At 39.7% G+C, this 22,832-nt stretch overlaps 1 protein-coding gene across 6 annotated transcripts in view; it reads right to left on the reverse strand.

The window, feature by feature from the left end:
- Positions 1-22,832, reverse strand: part of PIP5K1B (phosphatidylinositol-4-phosphate 5-kinase type 1 beta) — a 408,785-nt gene that overhangs the window by 89,419 nt on the left and 296,534 nt on the right. For all 6 annotated transcript variants that reach the window (XM_019661095.1, XM_019661094.1, XM_019661090.1 and 3 more), the window contains exon 13: positions 22,058-22,202. In XM_019661095.1, coding sequence (XP_019516640.1) covers positions 22,058-22,202 — 145 coding nt within the window. The remainder of the gene's footprint in view (positions 1-22,057; positions 22,203-22,832) is intronic.

The raw sequence follows: 22,832 nt of genomic DNA on the forward strand, positions 1-22,832 counted from the left end.
TCTTTGGATTCTGCATAAAACAGGAGTATTCTATCCAGAAGCAAATGTTTATTCTGTTTTATTTTTTTCCAAATCAGAATTTTAAGTGAAAAAAAACTCTCAATAATATATAGTTATGGCCCTGAATAACTGCAGAAGGCAAAACATGTATTTATGTTCAGGTAAAGATGGTGTGGACACATGCTTCCACCTTTGCTTCTTACCAAAAACACAAAACAGAGGAAAAAGCCTAGAACCAACCTGGTTCACAGAACTCTCAAAAAGCTCAGGAACTGCAGGTACCAGGCATCTCTGAATGAGTGTATGCCTTGGGGGAAAAGTAAGATACGTATATTTGGTTGTAAGTCTGATTAAGAAGCAGGCAGATCATCGTTCCAACTGCCCTTTCTCAACCCTGGCAATAAAAAAAAAAAAAAGGATATATTCTCTACAATGGATACAATAGAGGGTCTCTGGACTAATGGTGTCTCTAGGTACAGTGGAGGGGTAAGGGATCATACTGAAAATGAGGTTATGTGGGTGTTAGTCTGTTGGATTCAGAGACAGCTTTCTTCCCTCACTCAGCTCCCAGAAAACTGGCAGCCAGATATTTTAGGTGGAGGGCACTGAAGATTGGTAGTTTCTTTCCTAGGGAATCTAAATAATTCAAGAAGGCAGACAAAGATATTGGTATCAGAGATTCCCTAACTAAACAGCTTAGTCAGGTCACCCTACAGTGAAACCCACAGTTGACAAGCCCCAGCCATGTACTTGGAGCTTTAAATCTGGTTTGTGTCTAACTTTTTTTAAAAATAGTTTCATTGAGATATTATACACACACCACACAATTGATCCATTTAAAGTGTACAATCCAATGGATTTAAAATATATTTTAAATATAAGTAGATTCAGAGTTGTGCAACTATCACTACAACCAATTTTAGAACATTTTCATCACCCCAAAAAGAAAATTATACTCTTGAGCAGTAATTAATTTTCCTCAACCCCCCCAGCACTAAGCAACTCCTAATCTACTTGCTGTCTCCACAGATTTGTAGTGGCACACTTTTAAGCATAATCAAGGATTACCAGAAAGCCGATAAAAGTCACTGCTGTAATAGAGATTGAAAACCAGAAAAATGCTAATTGGAGGGAAACTCAGATTATGCTGGGAGAACACAATGCCAAAAACCCACATTTCAATTATATCCTCAGGTAAGTTACTGTAACTATGAAATAAAAGAAAATGATACTTAAAAAATAAATCATTAAAACAAGAAATAGGTCTTGGAAAATAAAAATATAATAGTAGAAATGGCTTAATAATAGGGTTGCATGAAAATTTGAGGAAATCTCACCCCAAAATGGAGCAAAGGGACAAAGAGATGGGTGACAGGAAAAAGCAACAGAAATATGGATGACCAGTCAAGCAATTCCAATTTTCAAGTGGGGAGATACAGAAAGAGAGAAGAGAGAAAACAGAGGCAAGGAAATCATCAAGAAAATGTCCTAGACCTAAAAACAAAAAACAAAAAGGAAAAATTAAAATTTTTATAAAAAGAAAATTTCCTATGCCTGAAGGACATGAGTAAACAGACTGAAAAGGTCAACTGAGTATACTTTAAAATATATGAACATATGACCCACTCCAAGGTATTTTATCAAGATGATCTAAACTTTCAGAGAGTGGTGGGAAAATGGGTCATATGCAAAATATCAGGAAGCAGAATGACTTTGAAGTTCTCAACAGCAACCTGCGGAGCCTGATGACAATGGAATAAATACCTTTAAAAACCTCAAGGAAACAACACTTGAGTCTGGCACTGTATTTCTGAAGCTGATGTTGAATAATATTGTATGTCAACTATAATTATATATACATATAGTTACAGGATGTGGAGTAGAGTGTGGGAATGGAATCAATGGAATTGTAATAGATAAGCATGATATGGGGGGTGGGAGGGAAGTAGATGGGGGAGGGGGATTTCTTTTGAGGGGTGAAAAGGATAAGTATTACATTGTTCTGTACACCTGAAAATAATAATAAAGAAAAAAACCCAAAAGGAGAACTATTTCCAAAATAAAACTCTATGCCCTGCCAATCTATTACTTATGAGTTTAGCATAAAGACATTTTCAGACATGCAAGATCTCAAAAATTTTACTTCCCACGAATCCTTTGCTAAAAAAGGTACTCGAGGATATATGCTTCACAAAATCAAGGGAATGAAAAGAGGAAGATATGAGAACTATGAAGCCGGGGAGCCAACATCAAAAACAAAGGAAATCCCCAGAACAAAGGTGAAGAAAGTTCCCAGAATGAGAGCTGTGCACTGGGCACAGCGAGCAGACTGGATAAGGTCAGAAGGCTCCAAGGAGAGATTATTCAGGTGGATGACAGGGATGCAATGTCTGATGCATCTGAATCAATTAGACATTGGTGAAGGCCTTGAGATTCAATTAATAAGAAGTGTGTAGACAACTTGGTAAACAAAACATAACAGAACAAAACACATCATTCATTTGGGTAAAAATACAAGGAAAAGTAATGATACTTTACATGAGGGCACAATTGTGAATAGTGTGTAGGACCTAAGAAGGTATATAACAATGCAACCAAAGTTAGGACGCAACTCCACTAAGAAGAGAGGGGATGAGAAGGGCTAGTGGAAGGCAGGGGTGACTAAAGGGAGCTATATTATCCTCTTCCAAAGTGAGAACAAAAAAACCATGAAGTAGTAACATAAGCATTTTGTTTGGAGATGAAGGGGAGCAGAGTTTACTACCCCAAAATATTGCCTCTTTGGAATATTGATTATTTTAAGCTGATTATATTTAAGGCCTGGAAGGCTCAGGAAGAATTTTTGACCTTCCCCCTAACCACCTAAAAGAATTTAAGATAGAGACTTGTTCCAGGAAGAAACTATCACCATAGATAACTATAGTTTCATCTGAATTAGGTGTGGTAGATAGGCCCATTTGATCAAAGACCTCTCTGTGTCCCACTGCCTCTAGATGGCGCAGCAAACATTTGTTTACTAAACATTAACTCTTTATTTACCCATGAATTGCTTTACTTCCCCTTGAAATCTTTAGGCCCCTACCTCCTCATTAGTCCAGAATGACATACATGCCTCATTTTGCCTTACTGTATTTGGGATTCTTCATGCTTATGATATTTCCCTGTGTGTATGTATTAAACCTTGATTTCCTTCTGTTAATCGCCTTATGTCACTTAGATTATTCAATCAGTCATAAGAACCAAGAAGGGGGGATTTCCCCTCCCCCACAAGGAGACAGAGAGAAATAGTAAAAAAATTAGATAAACAAGGTAAAAGTGATTACCTTTGGTTAGGAGGAAATGAGGGTGGGAAATGAATGGGATATATTTTTATCAAAGTATATCCTTGATAAAAATAAAACCTATGAAAATATGAAGAGAATATTTAGTGCCCTAGAAATATGTGGGATATAAAAAAAGTGGTATTTACATTATGATTACAATCATATAATGAACCATACATATCTGAAAAGAGCTTGATTGGGGTTTACAAAAGCATTAAAAATTGTATGAAGATGGTGGGATTAAGAATAACTACTTTTTTTTCCAAATTCCCTATCCTATATAATTCTTATATAATTTTTATAATCAGAAAATAAATTCACAAAGTTGAAAAAGTTTATTCCGTATCATAGACTAAAAATTGGTTCAGTATTATTTCTACTTTTCTATTTGAAATCCAAGATTTCAAGTTATCAAGGAAAAATCCTGGGTGCCTGGTATTTTGTTTCTTTCTTATTCTTTTTTTCTTCAAGTTACCACTGGGAATATTATGAACCAATCCTCTAGAAATTGTCAATTAATCAAAGGTAATGGTTATGTTCAGTTTCTCCACTCTGTGCCATGATATGATCTTTGCAACACAATAAAAATAATACTCTGCTCTGTCAATTCTAAGGAAATGAAAAAAAAGATCTCCAAACATCCAAAGTTAATACTGCCCGAATAAAAAAAGTTCACATTTTAAAACTTGTGATGTGAGACATTTGTATAACAATGACTTTCATTTCAGTGTTTAAGAAATGAAACAAAACGAGCTCTGTGGTCCAATTCTTGACACGTCACGCTACATTCTGAAGAGTCCATCAGATTTAAAACTAATTTAAAATATTAATGGCTTTTCATTTCAAACGTAAAACGTGCTGAAAAAATTAGTATACTATCGAACAGGAGGAAAAAAGCAAAAAAATCATACCTAGTTCTACTCAAAGCTACAAAGTCATAACAGCTGCTTGTCTCTGAATGAAAACATTCAGGATACTGAGAAAACTGAAATTTCTTCGACTAATATTTGCACAAACCTTTCGCTTATCTGTAGGGTGCTCTGTTTCAAGCCCACTTCCACAGAGGAAGCTTTCAGTTTCACGGGTAAATGATCCCGTGGGTGGTATTTTAGCAGAAACAGTCTAAACAATGATTTAAGAAGCAGAAAACATGCCTCATCAAAAAAAATTTTTTTACAAAAATCTTGGCTTCTTCCTTCCAGGCTGTTTGGCACAACCACTGGTGCTTACACAACCACCATAGCTGTCTGTCTTTGTTGACAGAATCCCTGATTTTGAGTTTAGGTAGTGGGTGGGAATCAGTAGTGTCAGGGCAGGTAGGCCTCTTCCCAGACTCTTTGGCAGCAAGAGGTGGTCATGTGATCTGCTAGGATCATGACTGGGAAAGCTCCCCCAGGTCCCCTCCCCACTGGATACAAGAACAGATGTTGCAATGAGAGACACCCTCCCTGGTGTTCTTTGCTTTTCGTTTCCTTGCTGCATAAATCTGTGGAGTGAGGACATGATGTCTGACGTTGTAGCAGCCACCTTGGGACTGTGAGGCAACAAAGAAGAGAAGCAAAAACCAAACGAACGTAAATGATGACAAAGCCGAAAGGTGGGAAGAGCCTGGATTCGTGAGAAAGTCTTTGGGTAGCTGCACTCACCCTGGAATGCATTACTTCTGCACTTTGTGTCAAATAAATGACAAATATTCTTTATTATATTTTAGGCCAGTACTGCCCAAATTTTTAGTGTCATGACATTCATAGGACATGATAAAATGGAAACATGGAGGACACTGCTGGCATCTGAGGTGAATAACCCTGGGGGCTTCAGCTGTCCTAGGCCCCTTCAGCACCCTGAAGACTGAGGAGATAATGATCTCTGCTTATCTCTTTGTGGCTCACCAATGGGCCTCACCATATAGGTTGGAAAGTTCTAGTTTAAGCTGTGCCTACTAATGGGTTTTCTGTTACTTGGGCTGAAAGCATTTCTGTTACTGGGCTCACTTGTACTTCTCAATACAAAGTGTTAGAGGACTCCATAAGATACTGCTCATTCTCTAGCAACATATACATACAAAGAAACCATGATCTAAGTCTAAATCACATCATAGGATTCCACTCATAGGGCTATTTTCTATTTAAATTTTTTTTTTCTCAATTATGAGGCCACTTCCTAACTGACTAAGGTTACATTTCATAAGACCCCAAAATAGGAATGCTTTCATGTGATGCATTTGAGACTATTTATAATGGTTGAAGAATTATAGATTTTAAAGAAAAAAAATTCATTAGTGTCTCCAAGTTCATTTTATAGGTCAAGTTATGTATTTTATAGTCTTAGGCTTGGATACACATGGCCTTGGTAATAACTGACTGTTTTATGTCCCTGTCATGTATGTTTCTAAAGTAAGTCCCTTTTACTCCACCAGTGCTTACCTTACAGGGTGACAAGTGCATTAAATAAAATAACATCGGTAGAATGCTCGGCAGACTAAATGGTATAGAGTAGGCATCTACTACATGTTCTTAGGATTATTATCATAAACAAAAATGTGAAAATTATGCATTAACTGTAGCCAGAACTCATCAGTTTTCAAAAAATTATCTTTCATGTTTAGTAAAAGGCTTCATAAATATTATTAGGTAAGTGCTATGAAAATATGAGGCTCTCGCTATCCCGCAGAATTCATTATTTCAATCTGAGGCCAGCTCCCAGGTGACCTGTCTTCCTGTCTTGGCAAAGAGGTGCCACGCTCCGGTTACATCGGAGAGCTGTATGTTCTTCAACAAAAATATCCAGTTCCCTAGTTCTCCAGAAATCACACTGAGAGGGCTTTATGTGGAGCCCCTTGTTTATTAAGAGCTGTTTCCATGTCACTGAGGCAAGGAAATGAATTTTAATCTGTCTCAACTACACAATGCCACATGGGACTGAATGACAATTCAGAGCAAATTGGAGAAGTCTGCTATCTCCCAGTCCCTGGGGCGATAAGCCCAGTGCACTGTTCTGCCCTTGAAAAGTCAGATGTATAATTATTCTTACAAACATGGCTAGAAGCAAGTGATCAACACACATCTTCCGGGAACTAAACTTTTTAATAAAATAGCATTTCCCTATTTGGGATTCCTTCTTTGTTCAACCAAGCACAAGCACCTTAAATGTAGCATTGGATAAGGAAGAAACATTTTCTGAGCTCTTGTTTTGCCAAAGACAATGGATAATATTATGAGGGCCATGCAGTCTTTGCCCTTCAGCTCTCTTCCTTTGCCAAGAGCATCACAGACAGCTCCAGGCAAGTCATCTTCCCTACTCGGTTCTCCTAACCCACTTTGCATAGAATTTTCATTGAACTGAATACCACTCACTTTCTATTGTATCCATTTATATAAATATTATAGTTTCTCAAGAGCATAGATTTTCCATCTCTTCCATCCTCTCTAGCATCCTATACAACACCCCGCGACTAGAAGGCCCTCTCAAATGTTTGGGGATATTGGATTAAAGTATGTGAGTATGCATATTACCTATAATATAGGAATAGAGGGGGTAAGGATCCCAGCCTGAGACACTGAGACAAAGCAATGTCTGTTTGTAAGATTTAGATCTCTCTGATGGGCAGGTCCAGTGCACGTCTATTTCTGAGGGTTGAGGAAGGTCTATGAGAGCAAATGAATTGAATCATGTTTTAGTTATCAGAGGGTATGTGTAGTTCTCTGTAGAAGGCTAACTATAAGGACTCATGATTGATTCCTAGGGTGAGAGACACAGAGAAAGTCACAGAGGGAGAGTGTGAGCAGGCAAGAGAGCTTTAAGGAAAAACCAGAAGGAGCTATTGGACTAAAAGTCTATAAAACATCAAGCCCAAGTAACATTGATTTGGGGCCCCTCTGACAAGTAAGGGTGCTCTCCCCCATGTGACACAGAGCTCCAGGGCCTTTGGGCCTCCTGTGTGAAGGGCGAGAGGCCCAGCGGGAGGTAGATGGGACCTCTGATGCCTGGTGGGAGACTGTGATACCTGCTAAGGGATGAAGGAGAAGTGATGGCTCTCAATGGGATTAGATTTGTTGGTGAGCACCCAGGAGACACCTCTGGGGACCTACAGGCGTATTTGGAGGGTCCTTGGCACAGCATATGGGGCAAGCACTGGAGGGATTTGGGTATCTGACTGTAACTCCATTTGTTCCCACATTTTGGTGAGAGCTGGTACAACTCCAGTTCCCCAGAAAATTGAAAAAGCCCCAAAATTAAATGCAGTACAATTTAGCATAGCCGCTGCTGTCTTAGCAACATTTTTCACTAGCCCTTCCCTTCTGTGGGGCTTGCCTGTGGAGCATGAAGGTGTTGGGAAGACCTTAGATTAGCGGTTCTCAACCTGTGGGTTGCGACCTCTTTGGAGGTCGAACAACCCTTTCACAGGGGCCACCTAAGACCATCGGAAAACACATATTTTCGATGGTCTTAGGAACTGAGACACTGCTCCTCTATCCGTCTCCATGCTTCAAGACAAAATTTTATTTATTTGTAATTAGAAATATTTCACAATATATAATTACATATTGTTTTTGTGATTAATCACTATGCTTTAATTATGTTCAATTTGTAACAATGAAAATACATCCTGCATATCAGATATTTACATTACGATTCATAACAGCAGCAAAATTACAGTTATAGAGTAGCAACGAAAATAATTTTATGGTTGGGGTCACCACAACATGAGGAACTGTATTAAGGGGTTGCGACATTAGGAAGGTTGAGAACCGCTGCCTTAGATGCTTCCTGATCTACTGTCTCCTCATGCGCTATCAATCAAAGCAAAAATACAAAGGACTCTACAAAAAAAGCTTTTTAAACTCGTTGACACCCAACCAGGAACATACTCACTGTGGATGAATCCATTAATGATGATACTATTTTGAAAGAAGTTGCCCTGAACAAGCAAGTGTTGGTCCTATTCTGCTTCCGCAATGAAGTTATGTCACAACCTCAGGATCCTTTTGGACGTCTCTGAATTTATAGACAAAGAAGCAGAAGCAGATGGAACACATCCCACCTAACTGTATTGTCACCTCCAATCCTTCTAAAACCACAAATAAAGGATTTAAAAAATATATAAACCCATAAAAAGGGCAGAAGATGGGGAAAGGCTACCAGATACAACATTTCGGAGCCTAGAAGGCACATGGACGGGTAGTAACTGACTTAGTAAACCCAGGAGAACTGAATTCTAAGCTGCCACTGGAGTGGGGGTGGAGGTGGGGGTGGGGAGGAGACACATAGCCAGGCAAATACTCTGCCCTATCCTAGCAGAAGACTGGACAGCTTTTGTTTTTTCTCTTGATAAGGATATAGAACAGGTTATCTGGACCCAGGGACACCAACGGCATTTGAGAGAAAAGAGAGCGATGAAGTGAATGTCTGCATACGAGATGCTGAGACAACCCTTTTTCCTAACCCAGGTCCCAGAAGGCTGACAGCCAGGCCTATCCCATCCAAACAAGAAATGGAAGCATCTTCTGTATGGAATCTGACCAGGTTAACAGCAGAGACTGGCAGATGCTAATATTGGTTCCACTATCAAAGAGTCCAGTCAGGTCACGTTTTAGTGAAGCTGGTCAACTCAAATGCTTAAGCTTCTAGTCAGCTTTTTAGTCTCCCATTCAAATACTTGGTTGAGCAATAAGCAAGGATTTCCAGAAATTTGAGGAAAACCTCCAATATGAAAGATGTAGACCAAAACAAACAGAAAAAGGCAACATGGAGGCAAATTAGAGACCAAAAGGTGAGAAGAGATAAATTAGAGCAAAACAAAAAAATGCAATGTTGATATCCTCAGAGAGAAAAAGAGAAGAAATTAGGAAAGAAATAAGGAAAGATTGCTAAAAAAGGACAGCTCAGTGAAGAATAAAGAATTCTTACAAAATAAGGCAACAGAAATAAAAAAAAATCAGTGGAAGGATTAGGAGATAAAGTAGAGGAACTCTCTCAACAAAGTAGAACAGAAAGACAAATAGATGAAAACAAAGAAAGAAAAGTAAATTGGAGGACAAATACAAAAGATCATATATATATATATATAAATTGCAAAAAGAAGAAAGTAGAGGGGGAGCAAACAAAGAAATAGGAAAATTTCAAACTCAAAAGCATGAGTGTACAGACTGAAAAGGGCCTCTGAGCGTTCACAATTGTTGGAAATAGACTCACACCAAAGCATATCATTGTGAGACACTGAGACACTAGGGGCAAACTGAAGAGATTATAAGCTTCTGGAAAAAAAATACAGGCCATATACAGAATATAAGGAATAAGAACAGCACTGGATTTCTCGATGTTAATCAGAAACTGGGATAATAGAGCTAAGACTTCACAATCCTGAAAACAAATTTATAATATAGAGTTCTATATCAGCTAACCTATCAGTCAAGTGTTAGGGTTAGGTTTAGAATAAAGATTTGTTTAGACATGCAAAGCCTTGAATATTTTGCCCCCCATGAGTCCTTTTCTTAGGAAGATACTGGAGGATGTGCTCCACCCAAATGGAGGACTAAACTAAGAAAGAGGAAGATACAGGATATGATAAACAGGGAAATCAATACAGACAAGAGGTGATTAGGATCCCCAGGATGGCGGAAAAGAGAAGACTCCAAGATAACATATGTGCTTCAGGCCCTAAAGGAGAATCGGTCCAGACTAGAGCAGGTCAGAAGGTTTAGGGAGAATTTTCGGCAAGACAATGAAACTAATAGGACTTGATACATCTAAACAATTTGAGAAGCAATTAAGACAATTGGTGGAGAGTTTGGGATTCCATTAAGAACAAATGCAAAGAAAGCTAGGCAAACAAAAGAAGGAGATGATTATTATAAGGAAAATAAAAAAGTCATACAGAAAAGGAAAACCAAACATAGTATTCACATAGTCCTAATAAGGCACTTAATATAGATCTAAGCACAATCATGATGTAACTATACTGGGAGGCTCCAAAGGCGTCCCACCCAGTACAGTTACCTCAGGAGGAGGGGATGGGAAGGATGCAGGAAGGGTGGTGTCTGTCAGCAAAAGACAGCTAAATCTTCATCTTCTATAGGGGGAAGTATTTAGCTAATGCCTAAACCTGAATGATCAAGAAACCACAATATAAACATGCTATTTAGAGAGATGGCATTAACAGTCAAATGAATCAGCTAAAAGGGTCCAATGTGATTGCATTTGGGGACAATAAAGTATAAGGGGATGTGAGCAAGATGTGCTCCATTTCCAAAAAACTTTATACAACTATGACTATTAAACTTGGTGCATAGAATTTTGATACAAAAATAGAAAATAAAAATAAAAAACCTGGATGTCAAAAGACCCTTTCATTTCTAAAGCACCATGATTCTCTGAGGACCTAGGATTGGAAAAGCATTAGGAGGGTGAGCAAGGAAAAAGGCAAAGAAGTAAAAACTTGACTCATTTTACAAATTAGCTTTGCCTTAGCCTTGGACTATGCCTGCCTTCCCTCCTGTCACAATTCAGCGATGGCAAAGAAAATGGCCCGTGATGGCATTTAGAACTAGCAGGGCACCAACCCAGATGCACTCACATATGAATAAAAGGTGAAACTTCCTTTCCCAGACTACATGCTTAAACACTCAGAAGCGCTCTTGCAGTGTGATGAGAAAGAATGAAAGAACAGACAAACTCTAACATAGATTTTTCTCCAGTAGCCATCAGGGTGACATTTTCATTTTAGCCCAAACAAGTCTGGTCATTTTAAAGTTCTTTTGTGACCTTCCAAACACTAATTTTTTAACATGGCTGGCCAGAAAAATAATGAGCTCCTTTACATCATTATATATTTCATCTTTATTACTTTATCCTTGAAAGTAGGATACTAAATAATTACATTATGGATTTAGATTATTCTGTCTTGAGATTTTTTTTTAAAAAGAATTTATTGGGGAATTGCGGGAGGGCAACAGTGTTGGGAAATCGGGGAAGGGGAACAGACAAGTTGCTTTCCTTTTGTTCTTCACAGTCTAGTTGTGGAGGACGTTGCTCACTGGCCCATGTTGGTATTATCATTGCGCTCTTCCCAGGTGAGGCAGTTGCTCACCAGCCATTGGATGGCTGTTGATGGTGGCTCTTGGCAGCTCATGAAAGCTCATGTCCGCTGCCGGCCAGCCCCACTGCAGCCTACACCGTCGCCGGCGACTCACGGCAGCCCAGCTCCAGGTGGAGCTGCTGTTCACCATCTTAGCTGTAGAGGGCACAGCATCACTGGGCCTAATGTGGGATCCGAACTGGGGCCCTGTTGCTCAGCTGGCGTCCCAAGACAACTGCTAACCAACGTGACACTCGGCCAACCCTGACTTGAGATTTTTATCATTGCTTCCTAACTCCATTACACTTACCTAATTCTCTTGACACCCAGACTATCATGAGCTAAAAGCAAAAGGCTGGTTATGTGGATACGTTCAGTCTGCTGGGGAATGCAGGGGTGGGGTGGGGCTGGGTTTCTCTGAAATTAGTAGTCCTCAGTAGCAGGTTTACTGTGGATTTCCACTATGCAATTCCTCCCCGCAAATATCAACAAGTCATTTAAATTACTGGGAGATAAAGCTGGCTACTGTGGAGATAATTCCACAGATAACAGAAGGATTAAACAGGGGATGTCAGGGATCAACTTTCTTCTAGCCTTGGAAGAAACTAAGTTTGTTGTTTTTTGTGTACCTTTCAGGTACATCAGAGATGCAAAATTAAACTTGGGATTCTGGCTGAGCCTGGCACCAGAGAGTGCCAGGGGTGGAGGAGGAATGGTAGGAACTGGTAAAGCGAGCCTGGAGAAGTTCACCCATCATGGTTCTCAGGTCCTGGCAGTCACCAGTACTTTGTATGTGATATCAGAGCTAGAAGAGAGGCGAATGGGCCGAAGGTAAATGAGCCGAAAGGGGGCACCTCAAAGAGAGGCCACAGCAGCTGAAGTGAAGTGGACAAGCCCGTGGTGCTGACCTGTGTGGGGTCACTTGGGCAGCAGCAAGACACTAACTTGTATAAGACCAGCTTAACCAGAGGATACAGCTTGCTACTGAGTGTGATGTAGAGAAATCAAAAGGACAGAGAGGGAAATGGTTAGGACTGAGAGGGCGACTTCTAGGGGCCCAGAAGGACCCAATGGACCTCTGAGCTGAACAAACCAGTTAGTGAAGCCCATGATATCCTACAGAGAATGACTTTGCTTGGCCATTGAGTCAAGGATCTCTGTAGACTCAGAGATGTCCAGAATAGCGGCTGAGCAGAAAGGTAGTTTGGTCTGAGGTCAGACGGGCTGAACTGAGAAGCAAGCTTCGGGCAGGCTGAGGTATTCCCTGGAGGTGCTGCTAGCCTGAACTACCTTTAAGACAAGGGGACGTTTGTTTAGGATATGTCCAGATTGGTTTGAGGTATGAGACAGGAACTGAGGTCCTGTGTCCTCATTATAATCTGAAAACCCATCCACTTTGCTATGGCTTTGTATTTTGGACATTACAAGTCACATCATCTTAATTCTTTGAATGATCCCATCTGTGTTTCAGCTGAACAACAAGGCAAATATTAATAGTTTCCATCCTCAGTAAATACAGAAAAGGAGAGGAGTATCTCCAAACAACTTTTTTTCTTAAACTCTAGTGTGCATAAGAATTCCTTGAGGACTTCATGAACACCTAGATGTAGGAACCAATCATACTTTGAGAAGCATTTTTCTAGAGATTTCAATGAAGGAGGGCAGAGGACTGGGGAGGGTCTGCAGAGATACGCCCACCACCAGCAAACCATTCTTCCAGAAAAGTAGTAAGTAGTACTAGTGGCTGAAGTCAAGGAAAATAGAGATGCAGTTTTTTGGTTTCAGAATTAAAAAGCAGAAAATGGATGAAAGATGTTATTTTTGAAAAGACAGGCTATCCAAAGGCTGGCCAACACTGGCCTTTTTTTTTCTTCAATATGGCTGTCCATAAATTGAATGCATTAAAAAACCTTAATAATACACGAAAAGTACCTAGGAATACTACCATGTACCAATTCATCAAAAAAAAAGTGTAAGTGTTCTTTGAATTAATGTTGAATCCTAAATTATTCTTCATAAAATGTCAGACATCTGAAAAATTCACTTCAATTTCCTGCCCATGCCAAAATATATGAGGGATCATTTGAAAAGCTAATCACTTTAGAAGCAATTCTGTAATTTGTCAAAAAACAAAAAAAAGGCATCTAGTAAAATTCAGGTGCAGACTATGTGATGTACATCCTTTAATTTCCCCTGCGGTTGAGGAGGGGAAGCTATACTAACAGGCATATTATGAAGCTTCTATGAGGCTCCAATTTTCTCTGCAGGTGCCCCAGTCACAACTAGAAAGAGATGTGACACCACTTTCAGGTTCATCTGTGATCTCAGCAGTCTGACGATGGTCCTGATTCCAAAATGAGAGGCTGGATAACAAAGCAGGTTTCTGCTTCAGGACCCTGCGGAGTATCCTTCTCCTCCCAACATGTATCCTCATTTGCCTGGGGACCTAGTTTCCTGTCACTGGAGAAAAGTTGACTGAATCCTTCTCTTCACTATAAGAAGAAAGGAAGTGACACCGTGTCACCCCACCTCTCACTGTGTACTTGTTCCAGACTGGGCTATATTCGGTTGATGAGATGGGGCACTGGCAATAAAGCGAAGGTGTTTTGCTAGGGCATGAGTGATGGCTATCCTGTCTCCAACCTATATCTCCTGCTCTATCAGAGCTGGCTTCGCCTGGGTTCTCCAGACTTACAAATCTTTGTGGAATTTTTGAGCTGAAGAACCTTTTCATCCATGCCATGTGTTTGGAATTAGCTAAAACATTTCTATGAGTATTTATAACCTGCATCTACTCGAGCACAGTACCAGAGAAAGTGTCAGACAGACTTGTTGGTAAATACTGGAGTCTCTAATTGCACAGATCATTAAAAAAAACACGACAACTTCTTTTATAATACTCTTACACTGGCATGATAAAAAACTGTCTCTGTGCTTCCTTTTATGAGTCTAAATCGATTCCTATGCTTGCACACACATTCTACCTTTATAAATCTTTGATCTTTGCAGGGTTTTTTTTTTTTTTTTTTTTTTTTGGTAAAAGGTCTTACATCTATATAGTTTTTGCTCTGTGTACTGTGGCTGTTATTTGTATCCTGTTTCAACTCTGCTTTGCAAGGCTGGGGTGGTGAGTCACCAACTGTATTCCTCAGGCTCCTTTGCCAGGTGCCACCAGCGGAGGACCCTGGCAGGAGATGAGGAGGAGGAGGGACAAAAGCCGCTTCCCACTCATTTGTTTTCTTCTTTCTTTGGGTGGTGTCTTTGGAGACTGCTGTGTCCCTGCCACTATCCCAGCTCTTGAAGTGATCTCCTCCTCCACTGCTCCTGCTCCTCAGGTGGCAGCTGGTGCCCAGGTGGGGCCCACCTGCCCTCCTGAGTCTCGGTTCTGGTAAGGTGGCAGGGCTGGGAGCTGCCTCCTGCAGTTACTTGTCTGGGTCTCTGAGACTACCGCCTTTCACTCTTTCAGCCTCTCCACACTCGGTAACCAATTCCTTTTACTAAATTCTCTTTGAAATTCTAAGTGTGTTTTCTGTTTCCCTGACTGGAGTGTTATCAGTCAAAACTAATAAGGAATGCTATGATGGCTTTTTGCCAAGTACAATTATATCTTGTCCCTTATAGTGGAACTTACTGGAAAGCTTCAAGGTGTTGAATCTGGAATCACATGGTTATTTTAACAAATACTTTGATGGTGCTTACTATGTGCCAGGAGGTATTATAAATGCTTTCCAATTATTATCTTATTTAAACTTTATAATAGTCCTTTGGGACAGTGGTATAATAATTCATATTTTACAAATGAAGATACAGGCACATAAAGGTAAAGTGACTCGCCCAATGTTAGATAGCTAGAAGTGGCAGTTTGAGGGGTCATAGTCTAATTGGTGATTTATACTAATGGAAAATGCAAGAGGAAGACCCCGCCGGGGGTGGTGGTAAGAAGGTCGTTCTGCATGGTTGGAATAACCAGACTAAGAAGCAGAAAGGCACAAAGAATCTGGAGAGGTCAGATTCAATTTTAGCATCACTAGGAGGGCTGCAGAGACCTTCCGAGGGGCCAGTGCAGCCCTGGGTGGGCACCCATGTATCATAGGTAGCTGCCATGTCCACATCAGATACTGCAGGCCTGTGCTGTCCCTCCCCTAAGGCTATGGTTAGAGAACTAGAATTACCAGAAAGTCCTTGCAACACCTTTCTTCTCCCTCCATCTTCTAAGAAATAAAGGTTCCTGCTAACCTTACTTGTCAACAACAATACAAGATTTTCTAAATCAAGCATATATGTAACCGAAGTCTCTTCTCAATGATCATGGAACGATTTGGAGTCCACCTGGAGAACTGGAAATAAAAACTTAAGGAAATAGCTATTTTAGGTTTACTGTGAATTTAAATGAACATGTCATATTTTCAGTCTTTGAACACTCAGTGTCTAACATCTTGGAAACTGAGAATCCTCACTCAAAATCACTTGAAAAGGGGAAAGTCAAAAACAAATGAGGAAGAAATGAACTTGTGCATATGTTACCGAATTTCCACTAACAGTCATCTTGTCTGAGATGTGACAATATAGATGAGGGCAGCTGTGGAATAGCTGAGGCTCATGCCTTATATTCTGTATCAGGGTTGTGGGCAGAAACCACGGCTCTACTTTTTAGCCACTTGACCTCAGGAAAGTTATCTAATGTTGCAAAGCATCCTTCATCTGTAAACTGAAGATAATAAATATAATCACCTTATAGAGTTGCTGTGAGAATTAAGTGATTTGATGCATGTAAAGAAATTAACACAGACCTTTAATACATTCCAATAATTAGCTATTATTATTATTAAATTATTGATAGTTTGGAGCATGACTAGTACTATGACAGAAAAGTTCCCAAGGCCATCATGGTTTTAATAAGCAAACTTAGCAGAGACTTTTAGAACAAATGCCATAGGTAGACATGGACAGAAGCCCACCACTTTGTCTACTGGAAATACTTTAGTTATTAAGCAGCAAAAATTGGCTCAAGCACAGGGCCAGAATGCATGTTAGGAAAAAAACCAACCAATCAACCTTCCATGCATAGCATACAACAAGGATAAGACCAGAGTATTTGAAGGCCATGATGAAAGGGTGGAACAGTGGAAAGAACACGAGGCTTCGACCCCAGGGGCCTGTGTTCCTGTTTAAATCCTACCAGCACACTGTGTGACCTTGGATATGTCACATAATGCATCCCTCTGCATTTCTCTTATTTTTTAGACAAACTTGTAAGATAATGGGTCTCTCTAACCTCCTTGGGATTGGCTCCACTAAATTTGGGTGGTAAGCAATTTGTGGGGAGGGGCTTGTGGCTAGAGGCAACTGTTCCACTCCTCTACTAGGTTTATGAGACTCTACTGACCTGTAGACAGATACACTGGGTCAGCCTCAGATCTAGAACGTTGGACTCATCATTTAGGGAGATTTTCCAGCTGTCTACCGATGTGCAAATGACCAGTGGCTTTTCCTTTGATATATTTGCCCTTTTCACAAAACTCCAAATGTCTGCAGGGGGAGTCAGCTTCTAGGAATAGCTACTAGCAAACCAGGAGACCAGGCAGAGAGGAGATGCTGGTAAAGGCATCTTTGATGGGAAACTATAACTAAATTGGAATGCAATAGAGCTTTCGATCCTTACGCATAATCAGAATGTCAGCTTTGCTACCAATTGTGCTGGAAATCATGAGAAGAATTAATATCCCTGCAAGTAACCAATTTCCACATATTACATTCAATTGTTCTTAACGTTGAGATAAAACACATTTGCCTCTGCATTTCTCAGTGCTCAATTTATACCTCTTTAAAAAAAAAAACAGTTTCCCTAGGAAAGAAAAACTTAAGAAGGGAAAATTCAGAATATAAATCCCGTTATTTGGGAAGAATGTACCCACACGGTTTCTCTTTATTCCTATGAATTGCACTCTCTAACATAGAATCGTACAGCGAAACTTGAAAATATGTACTCCCAATCATCAGGTTAAATATATACTTTAAAAATGACACTATTTTTTTCTTTGTTTCCTAGTCATTTTTTTTACATAAAAAAATGGATTGCTATTGAAGTTTTTGAAGTTACAAGGAATAATCCTCTAAAAAAATAAATCATCTTTTCAGCGAAGACAGTTTCCCACTGTAGTATATAATTCAGGTGTGGAGACATCCAGGTACTAATCATCACCTTTCAAAGTTAAGAATTCTAACAAGGATGACAGAATGACAACTGCTAGTTGAAGTATTTATAGCTTATTTAAGGGTAGATAGGTATAGCATAATGTTAAAACGGGAAAACAGACCACTTGGCCTCAACAGAATAATGATTCCTAGATAAAGAAAGAGAAAAACTGAACATGTGAATTATAACGTACATATTCAACTCATTTGCTTTCCAGGCTATCTGGGTGAGGTTTTAAAACTTGGTAGGGCAGATGAGGCTTAGAATACTGTGTATTTATTGCCGTGAGAGATGCCACTATGACTAGGACGCCTCTCAAGGGGAAAATGATAGAAACAAAATATGATAATTTTTTTTTTCAGTTTGCTGGTAAGGCTTCCCTGTTGAGCAGTGAGGGTTGGCTGTGGTGGGTGGGGAACAGGAGTATTGATTCTCAGGAGCTGGCATGCCATTATTTCTCGAGAGTTCTTTAGCACCTGTGTGCCTTTTTTTGCACCTTTCTTTATGATTTCCCCGAGGCAGTGGTTAAGATCTCTGGCTTCTCTCCTACATCAAGGCTAAGAGCAGAAATGCCCACAGGAGAGGCAGGCAACAGCAGAGATGAATGAAGCAGAGGGTGGTGACCTGAAGGGCCGGGCTTCTCCTCTCCAGCTGAGAAATGTCAGGAGGCAGTGGAACCAAGTGGTGCCAAAGCTAGCGATTTTTCAAATGAATCCGGGTATGTTAGGGAAACTGCTTACTTTTGAAATGCTAGCTTATTTTAAAAACATTCTGGGTTCACCAAAATGCTTTTCTCTGGCTTGCATTCTGTTGGCAGGGCACCCGCTTGATTGTGTAGAAGCTGCAGAGAGGCTGGTGGGCCAGTTGGGTGGTGTGTTCCAGGGGTCCCGCCGGGAGCGCACTCCCCCAGCCTGTCCACACATTTTGTAAGCACCTAATTTCCTCTATCAAATTCCTTTCTGCTTAAAACAGAATGGTGTTTTTGTTCTTGCAACTGAACCCAACCCGGACTGATAGCTGTCAAAGTGCAACGTGGAGATACAATGCCAAAGAAGACTTATTTCAAACAATTTGCTTCAAAAAAAGAAAGGGGGAAAATATCATAGATAAAACTGATGTTTTTCCCATCCAAGTATATATGATAACCAGTGCCAGCATAACTAAAAGTATCAAGAGTTATACCACGGACCTGGAGTATAAAGTAGAGCATGCACGGGGGCTCCCACGCTGGACACGAAGGACTGGGAGTCATCAGGAGGCAATGCCAGACCCTGGGGGGGAACCTTATGCATTCCCAAGAGTTGAATACTCTGGCCAAGAGACTGGACACTTAGCCACAACCACAGCCACCAAAAACAAACAAAAAAACCCTTTAAATAAAGTTCTAGTAAATAATTTAATAGCATCTCCAAGTATGTGCCCCTGATAATGAGAACAGAAGCAAACAGTAAGGCACCAACCACCTTGGCTTTACATGAAAAGTTTCTTGACCTTGCAAAGAACTTCCTGTGACTTTTCAGCCATCACTTGAGTTGCTATTTATAGTTGGGACCAAAACAACGGTGTTCAGCTGAACCATACAGATAGGAAAAACTGTTGCTTGACTGATTTACATAACAAATTTGAAAAGTCAAGGTACACATTAATGTCAGGTATAAGTCACCTAAAATTTTTCTAACCCAAAGAAGCTAACCAAATTACTTTTATAGTTCAGGTGAGCTGGATAATTTATGATGGAGCCTTATTTGTTGGCCCTTATACCAGAGCTATCCAAACTGAAGCCCAGCTAAGATCTGTGGCTCACCTGGCGATTTGTTCCATTTCTCCAGGCCTAGCCAGTCTGCCTCAACCTGTGATCAGCTGACTTGTATCTAGCTGAGAGTGAGATGGAAGCAGCCACAAAAAAGAATTTCTACAGAAGCTCCAACTGCCAAACCTTAACTTGCCAAAGGACTAAGCTAGAATCTATACATATTCATATATTAAAAATGAATTTACCATACTGAGTCCTCTTTCTGGAAGTAAGCCAAGCTGCCAGCCTGGAGGTGGAAAATGATTTACAGTGTAAGAAGCACTTTACCTGTACCAATTTGACCTTGATATGGAAGAGCTAGATTTCAACAAGAACTAGTTCAACATTAACGATAATTACTGAGAACGTATACAAAGTAGCCGCTGTCCCGGGATTAAAGCTAATTACAAAACTGCATATGTAAAAACAGAAATAAATAGAACAGCGAATCCCACCATGCTGCTATCTGTTTGAGAAGATATCATTCTCTATTTTTAGAACCAATGTTTGGGAACATCTCGTTTAAAAAGGAAAAATATCTAATAACAAATTAACTTCTATCTTAAAGAAATTCCAGTAAACCACCCCAATGCTCAAATTCACATTAAATGTTTAAGAGTCACTATATTAGTTTCCTGTTGCTGCTGTAACAAATTATCATCAACTTGTGGCTTAAAAGAATAAAAATTCATTATCTTACAGCTCTGGCTGTCAGAAGTCCTATCATTCAAGGTGTTGGAAGAGTTGTGTTCCTTTGTGGAGGCTTAAGGTAGAGTTCTTGCCTTTCTGGGCTTCTTTCTCTGTTTGCATTCCTTGGCTTGTAGCCTCTTCCTCCATTTTTAATGCCAGCAGCTGTAGCATCTTCAAATATTTCTCTCCCTCTGACCTCTATTCTGGCATCACATCTTCTTCTATGACTCTAATCTTCCTGTCTTCCTCTTTTAAGGACCCTGTGATTACACCTGGCCTATCTGGATAATTCAGGATACTCTTCCCATCTCAGGATCTTTAACTTCACCACATTGGCAAAGTCCTTTTTGCTATATAAGGTAACATAGTCACAGGTTCGGGGGATCAGGATGCGGACAACTTTGGGGGTGCCCTTATTCTGTGTACTACAGTCACTAAAGTCACTCATACAAAAAGAGAATATTCAAATATCTTTGCAACTATTGGTGTAATATTAACCAAGAGTGCTTGCTTAAAAAAATTGATTCACAAGTAATTATTAAATGGGAACAAAAGAAAAAATAAACAAATAGGACATCAAACTAAAAAATTTTTGCACAGCAAAGGAATCCACCAACAAAATGAAAAGACATCCTATTGAACGGGAGAAGATATTTGCCAATGATACACCTGATAAGAAGTTACTATCCAAAATTTATTTAAAAAAACTCATACAACTCAACACCAAAAACCACAATTAAAAGATGGGCAGAGAACTGAATAGACTTTTCTCCAAAGAGGACAAACAGATGGCTGGCGGACATATGAAAACATCTCAACATGACTAATCATCAGGGAGATGCAAATAAAAACCACAATGAGATATCATTTCACACCTGTCAGAATGGCTATTATCAATAAATCAACAAAAAACAAGTTGGTGAGGATGTGGAGAAAAGGGAACCCTCATGCACTGTTGGTGGGATTGTAAATTGGTGCAGCCACTATGGAAAAGAGTATGGAGGTTCCTCAAAAAATAAAAATAGGAATAGAATTGCTGTATCGTATGGTAGTTCTGAGTAATTTATCTGAAGCAATCCAAAACATGAATTTGCAAAGATACATGCACCTCTATGTTCACTGCAGCATTATTTCCAATTGCCAAGATATGGAAGCAACCTAAATGTCCACTGACAGACAAATGGAAAAAGAAGTGGTACACACATACAATGGATTACCCAGACATAAAAAGGAATGAATCTTGCCATATGTGACAACATGGATGGACCTAGGGGGTATTACACTAACTGAAATAAGTCAGACAGAGAAAGACAAATACTGTATGATTTCACTCATATGTGGAATCTAAAAAACAAAATAAATGAACAAACAAAGCAGAAACAAACTCATAGATGCAGAGAACAAACTGATGCTTACCAGATAGGAGGGTGGTTGGGGAGCTGGGTGAAAAAGGTGAAGGGGGTAAGAAGCACAAATCGGTAGTTATAAAATAGTCATGGGGATGTAAAGTACAGCACAGGGAATCTAGTCAATGATATGGTAATAACTATGTATGGTGTCAGACGGGTACTAGACTTGTCAGGGGGATCACTTCACAAGTTATATAAATGTCTAACCACTGTGTTGTATACCTGAAACTAATAATAATATTGCACGTCAACTGTAATTGAAAAATACATTTAAAATTATTAAAATAAAAATGATGAAAGATTTGTTTTCTTCCATAGAACCAAGTATATAATTTCTACAGGACAGAATGGTTGACTACAAAGAAACATCAGGAGAGTCTTCTCTCAGATGCATTTCTTGCCACAGTAAAAAATCTAGCACATTCTCCCTCTTCCCTTTCTCCCCCTCCCTCACAGAGCAGGTGACGGGCACATCCTGGTTGTTAGGGACAGCATGTTCTCATTCAGAGATATAGTTAAGTGATGTTGACGTGGGAACAGCCAGGTTGGTAATTTGATCGCGCTAAGTATTACCTGTTTGAATAAAGCGTAGTCCTGTCCTGTGAATAATGTTCACTGACAAACAAGGAAGAAGATGAAATTGTGGTCGCCAAGGAAGCAGCTTCAAACAGTGATGGCGTGCTAGGCACCAGGTCTGGCCTGTGTCGAGATCCCAGCGCTGCATACAAAAGCAACATGCACACTGATGAATCTCAGTAATCAATGCTGCTTTAGTATCTATAACAATGTAAATGAGTCAAAAGCATTAATTTTACATATCAGACTGCAAATTAAATTAATTAACTGCGCTCTTCTGAACTGCAGCACACATGTCAAGTAGCTTCTTGCAAACAGGTTAAACAGAAAGGAAATTGCATTAATGTACAAAATGGCTTATGGAAATGACATTATGAACGTTCTTTTCAAAGCCTAATAAAATGATTTACTATTTCAAAAGATGACATAAAAAGCTCCTAGGAGCTTAAAGAGATAATTTGACAGAGATTAAAAGGATGGTTGGCAAATGTATAAACAGAGAGTGAACCTGCTTTCCCCTTCCCAGGATATACACTTATCTGTGATTCTCAATTTAGATCTAAGAACTGAGGAAACGGGCTTCACAGAAAAATGTTGGTGCCTATGAAAATATGTATGTAAGCCTCCCTCCCCCCCAGGAAGTTGGAATATTCGAGGCGGAGCAGTGACCCATGCCCACTTTATCTGAGTCTATGTGGTTTCTTTCTTTCTTTCTTTCTTTCTTTCTTTCTTTCTTTCTTTCTTTCTTTCTTTCTTTCTTTCTTTCTTTCTT

The sequence above is a fragment of the Hipposideros armiger genome, unplaced genomic scaffold (assembly GCF_001890085.2).
Source record: "Hipposideros armiger isolate ML-2016 unplaced genomic scaffold, ASM189008v1 scaffold_335, whole genome shotgun sequence".
Lineage (NCBI taxonomy): Eukaryota > Metazoa > Chordata > Mammalia > Chiroptera > Hipposideridae > Hipposideros > Hipposideros armiger.